Source organism: Gopherus flavomarginatus, chromosome 10, assembly GCF_025201925.1.
Source record: "Gopherus flavomarginatus isolate rGopFla2 chromosome 10, rGopFla2.mat.asm, whole genome shotgun sequence".
NCBI classification, from domain to species: domain Eukaryota; kingdom Metazoa; phylum Chordata; order Testudines; family Testudinidae; genus Gopherus; species Gopherus flavomarginatus.
The window spans coordinates 7,016,436-7,030,402 of NC_066626.1; the positions used below are offsets into that span (position 1 = coordinate 7,016,436).

Here is a 13,967-nt window from a genome sequence, read left to right on the forward strand (position 1 = left end):
ACTAGAGGGGAAGGGGCTTTAGAAAGATCAGCGGTCATACCACAAAGCCAGGGGCTGGTGCCATGACAAAAGCAGGAGAGTGGATGAAGTGGCTTGAAATAAATAGATTAGAGTTCGCTCTATGGCCGAGGCTCAGCAGGAAAAAAGAGCAACCGAGGGCCATGCAGACTCGGTTCTCTAATGCCTTTGCGTGGCCCATCCTCTTTTCCCAGGGCCGGGCTGCGCTTGTGGGAAGCCCGGTAATTTTCCGAGAGGGGCAGGATTGGGTCCCTGTGCAGCAGACCCCAGGAGTACATGCACTGTTGATTGGGGAAGCAAGCCAGAGAGAACAGAGAATCGGTGAATTAAGGGAGATCAGAGGGAAACATTCTGAATGGCTGGATCAAAAGGCAAAATAAAAGCATGTCTCTCCCCCCCCCCCTAAATTCGGTGGTGTTTTTTTACTCTGTGTTTGCCCCGAGGCTCTTCTTACAGGTGCTGAGATCTGTGCAGGGAGGGGAGGACGTGCAAACATCTCGCTGCTTGGTGAGAATCTCTCACCCTTGTTTATTACACTTCTCCTGCCCTTGAATGATAGCGCCACGTGAGTTTCTTCAGAGCCCAAACGCAAATAGCCACTGTCTGCTCAAGAAGTGACTATCCACCGGGGGTCGGTGGGGGGGGGGGGAGGACGGGACCTGCATTCACCATGGCAGCCAAGGATCTGAAACCAATGCAAATCCCAGGGGTGTCTGAGGCTCCGAATGGTCTCACAAACTGAGATTCCGGGAGTCCTCGCGAGTGCAGGATTCACGGGTGTTTCTAGGCAGGCACTAATAGACATGTGACCGGAATGACTGCGTGCCGCTTGCGATGCACAAGGTAGGGCGAAACAAGCAACCACCCCAGCGACACTTTTGCTTTTGTAAACGCAGGAGGGCGGGAAGAGCTGCTGCGAACTGTGGAGCGCTGCCTCGCACCGGGTTACATGAAGAGCTGCAATCTGGGCATTTGGAAAACAATCCGCTGGCTCCATTGCTGCGTATGCCGGAGCCAACTGATCTAGAGTGGGGTGGGGGTGTCGTGCTCGTGGGGCTCCTGAATGTGCCGGCCTGTCTGTTATGCAACAGAGTCCGGATTTAGATTCTGTCTGTGACCCCCCCTGGGTGGTTCTGTCTGACACTTTCTCCCAGGGTAGGAAGATGGTGCAAGCACCTATGCTAGGGGTGCACTGGGACTTGCCTTACCACGCAGCTTGACGGTCACAGCCGCAACTTCCGCTAGCGGGGCCCCTGGCTCGGTGACATCTGGCAGATGGCCGCCCCCATCTCCAGTGAGCCCCTGCCCGGGGCAGCGTCTCTGGCGCCTCGCCCCCAGCTGCCGGCCATGCAAGCAGCTCCACGGCCAATGCCGATGCCTCTCGAGCTGGCCAGCAGAGGGCGGTGGCGGACGGTGCAGGCTGCAGTGGCGTTTGGGGAGGGCACCTGGGCCTGTGGCTTGGAAGTTAAGGTCCCTTGGTCCAGTCCAGGTGTCACCAGAAGGAGGTTTGTGCCTAAATTACCTGAGTTTGAGAGATGGGAAGCAGGAGGGTCGAGGACTCAGTGAGAAAGTTGTGTGCTCGCATGTAATCAGAGGCCACCCCAAGATGGCTGGGACTTTGGCAAACCACTAAGGCTGCGACGCCCTGGCCCTGGCCCATGCCAAAAAATTGGCTTTGCAACACGGATGCGATCCCTGACACTGGAAGGCACCGTGACCTTTAGCAAGAGAGAGCGAGGTGAAAGTCAACACCGATTTGTGTGTGTGTGTTTCTGAACGGGTGAAAGAGGCAATCAATTTTTATGATGTAATTTATAATTCATACAGGTTGTCTTCATACATATGGTGTTGCTTTTGTGTGTCAGTGTTTCAGGTACTTTATTACGGTGACAGTGTGATTTGCATTCATGTTCAGTTACCCTGCTCATATTTCTCGTGTTTGCACCAGAAGGGCCGAATTATGAAGATTGATCTCGCTGGCGATGTTTGGCTACATCGCAGCACAGGAATGCGTGAGCGTGGCTTGGTGCAGATCTCGCTATCCGATCACTGTTCGCCGGGCATTTAAAAAATGCGGATATATAGTCACACCAGTTCTTATTCTTAAATGCAATGCCATGTGTCCTCTCTCTTCAGTTCAGAGACTGCTGTTTGACCAAATTACTCAGTCTGCCTGGACAGCCACAAACTTTCTCTCGAAATAGTCCTCACTATAATATTAACTTAGCCCCAGGGGAGGATTTTGGATATTTTCAGATGGTTTTTTTAAAAACCGATTTAAAGTAATGGTCACATTGAAATAAGTCATCTTTTTTATTTAAAGGAAACTGGTTTCAAAGATGTGATTTCTTAGGGGGACAATGATCACTTTGCAGACTGCTCATTCTCGGGAAAAGGCAGAAGACCGGTTCAGTTTTACTTCTGTTTTGGCCCTGACGTGCTGTTGCTCCGCGTGGGTTTCAGGTGCTGCTCCAACCTTTCTGTTTGGCCACCGGCTTAACGACACGATTATTTGCAAACGATCTTTCAAATCTCCAACAGATTGCGTTGTCCGGTGAAGGCCAATCGGGTTACTCCCTCCCCCCTCCCCAGGTCTGAGAAGAGAATCGGCGACCGATAATAGTAAATTAATTGCGAAAGCATAATCTCCCCTCCCACACCGCCTTTGCTGGGGTCTGGGATAATAAATTCATCCCGCGTTCCCAATGGAAAGCGAACAGTTCTACTTTTATCTCGATTCTGCAGCACAAAGGGACTTTTGTAAATTGCAGGATGGCTAAGCAATCTGCATCCTTCTGACAGAGATCACTGGCAGACCCCTGGGGCAGTTAAAAAGGTACAATGCTGAGTATTGCCAATCACAGCTGAAATAATTAAACCAATTAAGTCAATACAAACAGAAACAAGATGGAAGAGAGGGCTGACCCTTCGGAGGGGGGGAGGTGTCTCGGCTTCTGAGAACAGATGTGTTTGCCCCAGAGACGTGTGTGTAGTGGTAAATTGCATGCAAGATAGGGACTAGCATGATGAGTTTACAGTAATACAACGTGTAATGATCATCAAAGCTATAAAAACACAAGTGGGAAACGCAGTCAATGGGGAACCTAGAGATCACCCCCAAGGAGAGATGAGAGGTCATGTTAATAATAATAAAAAATCCAAACCTGCGGGCTCAAGGAGCAAAGCCATAGCTGTGGTGTGTATGCGGGCAGGAGAGTATCAAACCCAACTTGGCTACAAGGATTGGAGTGGTAGCAGACCCACCACACAGCCCTCTTCCTGCTCACTGGGACAATGTTAGTGCCTGTCCTTTTGAAATGATGTCTCACCGGTTAGCCCTTCCTCCTGCTTCCCTGACATCCGTGCAAGGAAAGTTGCTAAGTTTAAACACAGTCTGCTTGTCAGCTAAGCACAGGTCTAGCGTGGCAAAACTACAAAGCCAGTCTCTTCTCAGAGCCTTGGTTTGTGTGTGTGGAGTATTTTCTACCAAAATAATCCCCGCCCCCTATTTTCCTATTGAGAAAATGATTATAAATACCAGGAGTGTATTTCAAATGAATGAATCTGATCTAATAGAATCGCATCGTACCAGGAAAATTAGAGGGATTGTTTGTATGAGCATTAGTGATAAATTTTACTTTTTGGGGAAATTATTTTGTAATAAAGTGTCAAATACGAGGGCCCGATGAGCTGCGAGTGGCTTGGAGAAAGCTCCCAACTTCGGAGTGGTGCAGCTTGGGCCCGGGTTTCTGTTCGGTGACGGAGGCATTGGAATTGTTTGAGCTGCAGATGTAGCTGGAATTTATTGTAACAACAAATATAGTGATGTCAAAGCCCAACCTTGGATTAAAGCAGGCAGCCAAAGGGGGAAGTGTATTAATTTCAAACAGAATCACAGGCCAGCGCCTATTAGGACGAGCGGTTCTTTCAGGCCCCCCCATCAGAATTAATCATTGGGAGTTAATTTGAAGCTCAGACAAGTTGCTGTTAATTTAGTGCAGGGAGGACGGGCTGGAATAAAAAGCTGAGGTGCTGGCCAAGCCTCCTGGGTCTCATTAATCAGCGAGCTGAGACGGCCTGGCTTGATTACAATTTGCAAAAAAATTCATTAGAGCCTGGGCGATTGACAATTTTTCTCTCTGCCTGTGATCTGACTCATTAGGCAGCCAAATGAAAGCCATGATAGTGGTGATGATGACAGCTATCAACCCCCCTCACTTGTTTATCTTCTTTTCTTCTGTCCCTGTTTCCACTTCAGGGCACCTCGAGCCCTGGATCTCCCTTTCTCTCTCACATAGTTTGCAGCTATTTTATTGGGGGGGGGGGAACTTGATTAGTAAGTAACTTTGCTAAGCGTTTGGCAGCTGCTTCCTTTTCTTGTATTTACTGTCGCGTGTGTCTCTCCCCTCCCAGCCCCCGTGGCAGAAAAGGGGTAGAGAACATCTGTTCTTTCCTAAAATGAAACCCTCCCAGCTCTGGAGCGGTGTAACTGACCCCAATCCGAAGCGCTCGCGTCATTCTCGCATTCCTCCCAGCTAAGGGCGGCTGGAAAACTCCTTAAGTGACTTGAGCTGCTATTTTCAGGGTCTTCTAAGAAGGGACAAACGGTAGCCTCATAACTGCCTGCGCTTCCCTTTGCAGAATAAAGATTGCGCTGGAGTGCTTCTGGCATCGCTTAAAAAATACACAGAGAGCATGGTATATACTGAAAATGTAGGGTTTGTCATGGGGCTGCGCATTTTTATATTCCCCATGCTTGCTTTTCACTTCTCCAGGGGGTGTCATCAGCGCCTACATTTCTCTGCTTGATCTGGGGGTGTCTGTAAGTCTGTCTTTGACAACTCTATGGGGACAGCACGTGGGTTTTTATATATGGCCACACATACAGAAGCCCCACACTCCAAATTCCAGGCAGACACACACCAGCCCTTGCCTGATGAGCACAGGTACCTGCTAGCAATTACTTTGCTTCTGCACCTGATTCCCCTAAAACAACCCACATCCATGAGAGCCACCACTCCCAGTCATACTTTATTCCTTCAATGTCTCTGGGGCTATAAATTGTTTTCTACCAGGCGTGATTCGTGTCAAAGGCTCTGTATCGATAGATATTTTTGTAAAGGACCGGTCATTATCTGCGGGTGCCGAAATATTTGGCCTTGTCCTTTCAGTGGCCATGATTCAAATGTAGGCTAGCTCTTCAGGACCCCTCCTGTCTTTCTCTTTTAATCCGTCTAGGCCGTTTCTCAGTCATTATAAATAATATAGACCGTAGTGCAAAAGAGGGGAGGAATCGATGTTGATCAGGCTACTTACTTGGAATATTTTTAGGGCAGTTTCGAAGGGAAACCACTCACAAGATGCTGTGTCCTGACAAAGCTTCATTTCCAGACCGTTCTAATGCAATTTATACCCCAGCATTTAAAAAAAAACCGCAACTGATATAAATTATGTCAATATTGGTATTGACCTTCTGGAACATTTGATTTAATCACTGAAGCTTAAACTAGAAGGCTCAGCGCTATCTGCATAGCAAATTGCTCCTTGCAGCTCTCCGTAATGGTCCACTTCCACAGCCTGCTAGGAGTTGGCTGCTTTTTGGGGGTTGTTTTTCATTTTATTTTGCGAATTAACGCTTTTAATTCCTGTCTTTCTCTTTATAGATCGCCTCTGTCCCTGATACCCACGGTAGAGGCGTTATAGGTGAGTTATAGAAACGATGGTTTTGTTTAAATAGCTGTGGGAGGAAAGGCGGTATTTTGCCTTCACTGATTGTTAATAATCAAAGTCTTTTTGTTAGCAAACAAGCTTTCGGTGGGGGAGGGAGGAAGTGGACGATCAAATATATGTTTAATAACCAGGCAGAAACGAGTTCTAATCGCATGACCATGTGGAAAAGAGAAAAATCCCCATTGCAATGAGTTTATTTTGGCCGAGCTTTCAGCACAATGCTGTCATTTTTGTCATGTCCTTGCAGATTATTGCATGGTGCACATACCAACTAGTGTGGCATCATGACAACTTGGGGGTGGGGGGAGAGGATAGGGGGATTTGCTTTTAATATCACTAAAGACCCTCCACCGTTCTGACAACTTTGCGGAGTTCAAGTTTTTCTTCCTCCTAACCGGACAGATCGTAGGCAGCGAATAGATACGGATTTAGCCCTGTTAATTTCCTAGCGCGTTAATCAGATACAGCGCGGCGGGCCAGATAACAATACACAGTCAGTCCCACTTGCAAGAGTAAAGTGCCTGCATCTCTCTCATTGTCTGACACTCCCCGGTAACCCTGCCCAGGACCGGAGCAGGAGTAAAACCAGAACAGTTCATTTACAGACCTTTCAGTACTGGCTGGTTTTAAAGCTCCAGGTAGTCTGGTGCATGGGTGTGTGTTGGATATTTACGGAGGGGGCAGAAGACCTGTCTGATCCTTTTCAATTCAAGGTACCTAGAATCACAGGCCTGGCTACCGTCTTCCCGTCTGGTCAGCTCCCTCCTGGACTAGGTTCTGCAATGCCAGCCTGTTTCTATAACATCCTTTTCAGCAGGGTTTTGTTTACAATTTATTATAGAAGAAATTCGCTTCCATGAACTCAGCCATCAGCTTTGGAGGATGGGGGGAGAAGTTTTGCCTTCCCCCATAGTTAAACTTCAGGTATTTTGCTAAATGTTTCCTATTGACAATAAACCTGACCCAGACCCAAAATGATACTGTCCTAGGAGGGAAAATGCTCCCACTCTCACACAAGAAATTCTGTACAGAAGGCGGTTGGCTTTTTTTTTTCCTTTTTCGTTTTTGATTTTGTTTATTCACAAGACTGAGCTTCTTTTTAAAATTTCATAACTTATCAGGAAAAAGCTACATTGAAATAAATTAAACACAATAGAGAGGATCGTGCTTTTCAAACATGGCTTAGTAAAATATGCAACCAAATCGACAGAAAGCCAGGCAAAATAATAATAATGAAAATAATTCACCCAAATGTCTGCCACTCAGCCAACCCAAAAAGGGGAAAACAAACCTCTTAGTTTTGTTTCATTTTTACCTTTCAAAATGATTTTTAAAAAAAACCAAGACTCAAAAGATGAGTAATATGCACTGCAGTTTTTTGTTGTTGGTTTTCTTCTGGAATGTAAGAATTCATGTTACTGGTTATTTGGTCCCATAAGAGTCAAAACACTGCAGCTGAGATCCAGCACTTTATATACAAAGTAGGACAGTATAATAAATATTTATTATGTCTCTTCAAGGGTTTGATATTCCCGCTCCAAAACAAAACACAGTTTTAAGCCTCTTAGTAATAGATTCTTGCTTTACTTGATATGCCGAAAGGTTCAGATTAAAGTTTGTGTTTGTTTTTTAACCCGATTTCGAAACATTGATCAAAACTTTTGGATGGGGGGCGGGAAGGGATGGTGGAAATGTATCAGGGTCTGGCTTGCTCCAGCTGCTGGTGCTGACTTCTGATGGCAAATCTGCTGACATGGACAGGGATGGGTACCACGATCTTGGGGTTTCTGGAGGGCTCTCCTGTCTTCGAGTTGGCATTGCCGGCTTTCACCCTTTTCCACTTGGCTCTTCTGTTCTGGAACCAGATTTTGACCTGCACTTCACTGAGTTTGAGGGCATGAGCGATCTGGGATCTCTCTGTCAGAGACAGGTACTTTTTGCAATGAAATTCCTTTTCCAACTCAAGCAGCTGCTCGCTGGTAAAGGCTGTTCTCCTCCGCCTGTTTTTGCCAGTGGACGTGGTGGTGTTGGAGTTATTTGTGCTCTGAGTGTTTTCTTCTAGTGCGTTGCCAGAGTCCTCTTCTTTATGGGCGGCTTGGCTTGTGATGTTGTCATCAGAGCTATAGTCTAGGTCGCTGTCCATCGAGAAACTTTCCTCTTTGCCTTTGGAGTCGTCTTCCGCTTTGGAATCATCTTTGGCCTGAGGCCGCACAGCCCCTAGTGAAGGGAACCAAAGGCATTTGCGTTACATTTGGCACGGTTAGCTCTGCAGCTGTCTAGCTTCCCAGCACATTTCGCCAGCCTCAATTTTAGTTCTGCTGAATTAAATCCTCCTCGATTTATGTCCCTGTATTTATCTACGGGAGGAAGCTCTAGTGGAGTCTGAAGAAAGCAAGCGGGCTCATAGGGAGGAAAGAGAACCCCGATCTTGGCAGACACAAAGTAACATTTCGGGACATGTAGCAGCTTCCTTTAGCCTGAATTTCACACGGCCCGTTTCAACACTTCTTCACGGGCCGGTGTGTTCTCGTTGGAATATCATCCTCCCCTAGCCCCGCACCAAACCGATTTAATGAAATGTTACCTTCTGTCACCACACAAGAGTGAAGAGACAGTTCTCTGCAGGTACCTCCCGGTAGCCATGTATCTTTCACTTGCCAATATTTGTGTAACAATGGGAGGAAAACGGAGGACGGGTCCTTTACCTCTCAAAAATAAAACGGAGAAAGGGAAACTAAATTTGTCTGGGAAGTACTTAAAACTTCTCCTCTTTGGACAGCACTTTGAACAATGGATAGAAAGGGTTTAAACCGAGATCAGTTCCCTTTGGAAAACATCTTTTTCCATGGGAGCATTCAATATTTCAGAGATGAGACTCTTTCCTGCGTGCGATTTTTTTTAAGCCCGCTTAAAATCAATTGTAAGATCAAACTGGCCCCCTGCAGCACAGCCAGCGCTGTTTAAATAGCGATTAGACAGAAAGTAGTAATTAGGTGGGACAGATTTTAAGTTTTCAGTTTGATAAGGTTGCGCTTTGCAGTGTTATCTCATCCACCCTTGTCGAGCGCATTCCTTTGGAAATAATGTGGGGGACTCATCACCTCCCCCAGGATTTGAGTTGGGCGGGGAGAGGGGTTTATTTTCCAGCCAAAACATATCTGGAGATCACCTCTCTCAAGGGAATGGAATTGCTACGTTTGTGAAATGTACAGGGTTATGGTATGGACGGAGACACACCAAAAAAAAAAAAAATCTCTGCCTGACAATAACCCTTCCTCCCACCCTGGCTTCGCTGAGAGGGAGGAAGAAACTTGTGTAGCCACTCACCCAGGGACGCCTGCACGGCTTCTGCGGCGGCGAAGGACAGCAGGGAGCTCTCCTTGCTCAGGAAGGATTTCCCCTCTTCGGTCTCCTGCTGGATCCCTTCGCCTTTGTCGAAGTTGCCCTGGAGAGCTTGGGGGGCAAACTTCCGGGCCGCCTCCTGGTGCTGCGGGGAAGCGGAGAAGCTGCTGGGCAGCGTGGCCATGAGCGTGGAGGTGAGAGCCATCCCTTGGGCCAGGCTGGAGCAGAAGCCGGTGGGCAGGCTGGGGATTTGGTGGTGGGGGTGAGAGGGCGGCAGGGCTGGCTGCAGCGAGGCTTGCGGGAGGGTCGGCGGGGGCGGGGGCGGCGGGGGCAGGACCACCGGCCGGTAGGGCATGAACATGGGGTAGCCGGTGTAGACGAAGTGGCCCGGGCTGGGCTGGGGGGGGCTGCCTATGAGCGAGTCTATGCTGAAGGCCGTGCTGCTTCCCAAGGGGCGCTGCATCATCATGAGGGAGGGCTGGAAAGCTGCACTCATAGAGCTGCTGGGGACCGGAGCCGGCGGAGCAGAAAGGCAGGAGCAGGCGGCCAGTCCCCCGGCGCGCCAGGCAGATCCAGGAGGCGCCTCGCGGTGCCCAGTCCCGGCCCGGGGGGGTGCAGAGCAGAGCAGGAGTCAGGCCAGGGGGAGCGTCGGGGCCGCTCCGGGGCTGCTGGGGGGCAGCGGGGGCATCCCCTCGCCGGCGCCTGGGGCCCCGCTGGGCGCTGAGCAGAGCCGCTGCCGCGCGGGCCGGGTGCCTGGGTCTGAGCGCGCGGGGCTCTCGCCGGGCGCCGCCAGCACCTTTAAATTGCGCTCGCCGCTTCTCATTCACATTTCTCCAGCTTGCGAACCTTGCCCCGCCTCACGTGGCGCCCGCCTGGCCGCCCATTGGCCGGCGGCGGGGGAAGGGGGGCTCGGCCCCGCCTCCCCGCTCTAGCCGAGGGGGCGGGGTGGGGTCAGGGATGCTGCAAACTCCTGCAAAGCCCTTAACGCTGCCCAGGGGCCACCCTGCGCCCTCCCCACTCCGTGGCAGCGCCCCCGGGCGTGCAGCAGCCTCGGGGCCACGGGGCACTCCTCGGCCTGTGCAAACACCAGTCTCCCTTTGCCCCTCCAGGCCGAGCCGTCGGCGGCTGGAGCCGGGGTCCGAGCCTGTGTGTGTTTCACAGGGGACAGCCCACTCCCGGGTGGTTCGCACGGTGGGATTTCTCCCTCCTCCTTCTTCAGCTTGTTCCCTTGTCCGCGGAGAACTAGAGTGACCAGACACCAAGTGTGAAAAATCAGGACAGAGGGTGGGAGGTAATGGGATCCTATATAAGGAAAAAGATCCATAAATCAGGACTGTCCCTATAAAATCAGGACATCTGGTCACCCTGCGGAGAACAGAATTTACAAAATAAATTGGTATTGGTCTTTTGAAACCATAACACACATTTTCAGGGCAAGTACCCACCCGTAGTAACGGCAGTGGTAATGACGTTAATAAAGGGCGAGTTTTTTCGCTTTTGAATGTGGTCGGTCCTCAGGGAGAAGTAGGGGGCTTGAAATAGTCGCCTGATTATATGGCTGGAGCCTGATGGAGGCTTTACGATGTTTGTCCAAATAAAAGCCCACTTTTAAAAATATGCACTAAGTGATTTCTTTTTTTAAAAAAAGGACAGAAGATCCGCTTAGTTAGTAGGAAAACGAAGATTTAATGATGAGCTGTAGCCCCTATAGGCATAAAACTGTCTTTCACTGGGCTGATTTGCTGTTATTAAAACGTTATCAAAAGTTGATTTCTCTCTCTCTCTCTCTCCTCTCAAAACTAGGATTAAAATATAAAAGATTCCACGGAAACCTAAACGGGGGAAAATACAAATCTAACCGGTGCAGATGCCAAACAGATCTACTGAACAGATCCCCGCTGATGTACCAATGTTTTGCTGTTCAGTTTTAACAGCTGCAGTAGGACAGAAGTGTGTGTGTGTGTGTGTGTGTGTGTGTGTGTGTGTGTGTGTGTGTGGTTGGGGGGTTGTGGGATATCATCCTTTTGAAACATTAAGCAAGACAGTGATCAGAGAGAGGGGTGCTGTTACCCTAGTGATGGGAGTCTTTTCACAGGTACATTTAATTGGACGATAAAGGCAAATCGATAGTTATGAATTTATCGACCCAACTCTTTGCAAATCTGTCTTTTTTCTCTCGCAGACTCCTAACTTTATGGCCCGGTAGGGAATGTCTCCTTCCCAGTATAACTCTTACAGCGAGGTTCCGTGATGGGGGGAATCCACTTTGCATCCCACCAGGCTGTCTGTAATGATGGAGACCTGACTGTATTTTATCCCCTGCACATTTTGAAGCCATCTGGTAAGTGTACCGGGAGAGCCATCCGAATGCCTGTATAGTTGGAGGCAATCAGTTCGAACGCAGTGTGTCTATTTACATCAATTCGTTATGGGTGCAGAGACAGAGGGGGCATGGCTCTGGGGGTAGCAGGAAACACGAAACACTACTTCAGAATCGACTGATGTCATCGGAGTCAAAATCCAAAGAGAAACGCCGGAGGACGTTAAATAATCCCCCTCCTTGAAATACCAGAGCCATCCACTCATTTACTGGCGTGTCAGAATGGTGCTGACAGACCCTTAATCTTTCCGAAAGTTGTTGGGTTTAGCTTTCTCTGCGGCTTGTCACAGATGTGCCCATCAGCTGATTTTTAAATGGCCAGGCGAGCAAATATTTCTAATCAATCAAGAAACAAACATCTGAAATCGTACTTTCAGGTATCATGGTGGGAACTTTCGATGTCTCGGGGAAATTGCCATCATTCTGGATTTAGATTTCACTCACCAGACGATTTAAAATCCCCCGAAGTACCTCCACATTTAGAATAATTTGATGGCATATTATTTGCATCTATAAAGTGCTACCGGAGATACCGACTGCAGAGGCTTGTTGTATAGGGATTCCGGCATAGTCCCATCAACGGGAGGTTTTAGTTACTGGTGTGCTTTTCCTACAACGCAAAAGTAATCTTTTCTCATTTCATGTTTAACTGCTTAGAAAACGACTGTACGTGTCATAAAAGTATCCTTGAGTTTTGTAGTGATTAGCAAGATCGATCTCAGACACCTTCAACTATCTGCAATGCGTTTAAAACTAGAGGACTGCAGATAATAAAATCCTTTACAGTTTTTAGTCTGCTCCTTGTACAGATTAAGCAGTATCTATCTATCTAATCTATCTATCTAATCTATCTATCTATCTATCTATCTATTTATCTATCTCATTAGCAGAGGGCCGCAGCCTATTATTCTCATGCACTGTATGCAAGCCAATTTGCATATATTCCTTTGCAACTTCCATCAGCAGAGGAAGAGCAGAAATCATTTCTGGAAAGCCACCGCCGCTTCTCAAGCCAGGCACAAGTTTAGCTCCGATGGTAAAGCAAGCACCCTGTCCGTAAGCAAAGTTTACAGCACACCAGGTGATGAGAACACTCCTGACACCAATGTTAGACCGGGTAGAGGCCAGGATTAGTCAGCATCACAGACGCCAGCTAAGGAGTCTCTGTAGCAATGCTAGATTTTGTTTATTTCAGCGCACACATGTTAGCGTGTAGGTGTGTGGCGCCTGGAGTGAACAGCATTTCGATGGTTGGGTTTATGGCTGAACACAAGCAGGGCGAGGGAACTTTAATGTGGAGTCCTTGTAATTTTCGGTGGAGGAAGCGCCCACCTGGTCGTTTGCTGATGTTGCTGGGAGTGGAGAGGAAAGAACTGAATGAAACACAACACGCAGGCAGCATGTGAATGGCAGCTTGCAACACTGTTCCTTCTGCTCGCGGCGTCACTCTGCACTTCTTGCTTGTCTGACAGAGCAGCCCCATTTGCCCGGGGAAACGTGTTGGCTTCGCAGGGAACTAGTCTTATTTGGGGTTTCATTGCAACGCCCGGATCATCCAATCGTTATTGCAACCTGCCCTGGTAACGCGTTGGGAAATAGCCCGGGATGGTTTTCTTTAGCACCAGGGCGATTGCATTCACATCCAGCTAACCTAGGCGAGTCCCTCAAGTGTCCAAGATGGGCTCACAAAGGGCTGCTTGTGTAAAATTCCCCATCAGACACACCAATTTGCAAGTGGCAAAGCATTAAAGCCTCATCTTTTTAAACGATTTTATTCAGGCTGCTGCTTTTTTTTTTTAATCTGAAAGCCCAAAATAGACTCCATGCGGTTCCAAGTGAAGTCAGCCTCTGGCTTGGCTTTGAAACAGCTCCTGCAATTATGTAAAAGAGCCATTCACTAACACGGTGGAATTAAAAGCGAGCTCGCCTGCTCCCTTTTCACGGGCAAGCCTCTCATGTTTGGCGTTTCAAAGCCCTTCCAACGCGATGTCTTGCTCGAGGACAAAAGGCAGAACAAAAAAAAAGTCCCCCAACTTGTAAATTGAACGGCAAGGGAACTTTAAACAATTTACAGCCCATAAATAATGATAAAGAGACCTGGCAAAAAGGCAAACCCATTCAATTAAGAGCGTTTCCCAAGCAAAGAGCAAGTGCTTTACAAAATGCAAGAAAATAAAGTTCGCCTTCTATTCTTCTGCCGCTGTGGAATTTAGAAATGGAAGCAGCAAATCCTCCCCCCACCCCCCAGTCTGCTACAAACATCACTGGGGGATGGGAAACAAACTATTTACTGGTAAACGTCTAACCAGGAAGTGTAGTTCCTGTGTTCTTGTTTTAGCTGCAAAGCTGGCTTGCGGGAATTTGAAAGTTTGCATCCACCAGGATGACTTTTTCTTTCCTTTTCCTTGAAAGAATTTGCCATACACGCTCTGGGTGTTAACTTGGGTACTTGAAACTTGCTGTTGTGTTCAACGAGACTTTGCTATGCTGGGGCCAT

The 13,967-nt window shown here is 48.3% G+C and overlaps 1 protein-coding gene across 1 annotated transcript; it reads right to left on the minus strand.

The window, feature by feature from the left end:
- Window positions 1-7,000: 7,000 nt before the first annotated feature.
- Window positions 7,001-9,616, minus strand: GBX2 (gastrulation brain homeobox 2). Its single transcript, XM_050916570.1, has 2 exons — window positions 9,076-9,616; window positions 7,001-7,965 (listed from the first exon to the last, which is right to left on the minus strand). Exons 1-2 carry the CDS (start codon window positions 9,584-9,586, stop codon window positions 7,445-7,447), a joined length of 1,032 nt encoding a protein of 343 aa, XP_050772527.1. The 5' UTR covers window positions 9,587-9,616; the 3' UTR covers window positions 7,001-7,444.
- Window positions 9,617-13,967: the final 4,351 nt, after the last annotated feature.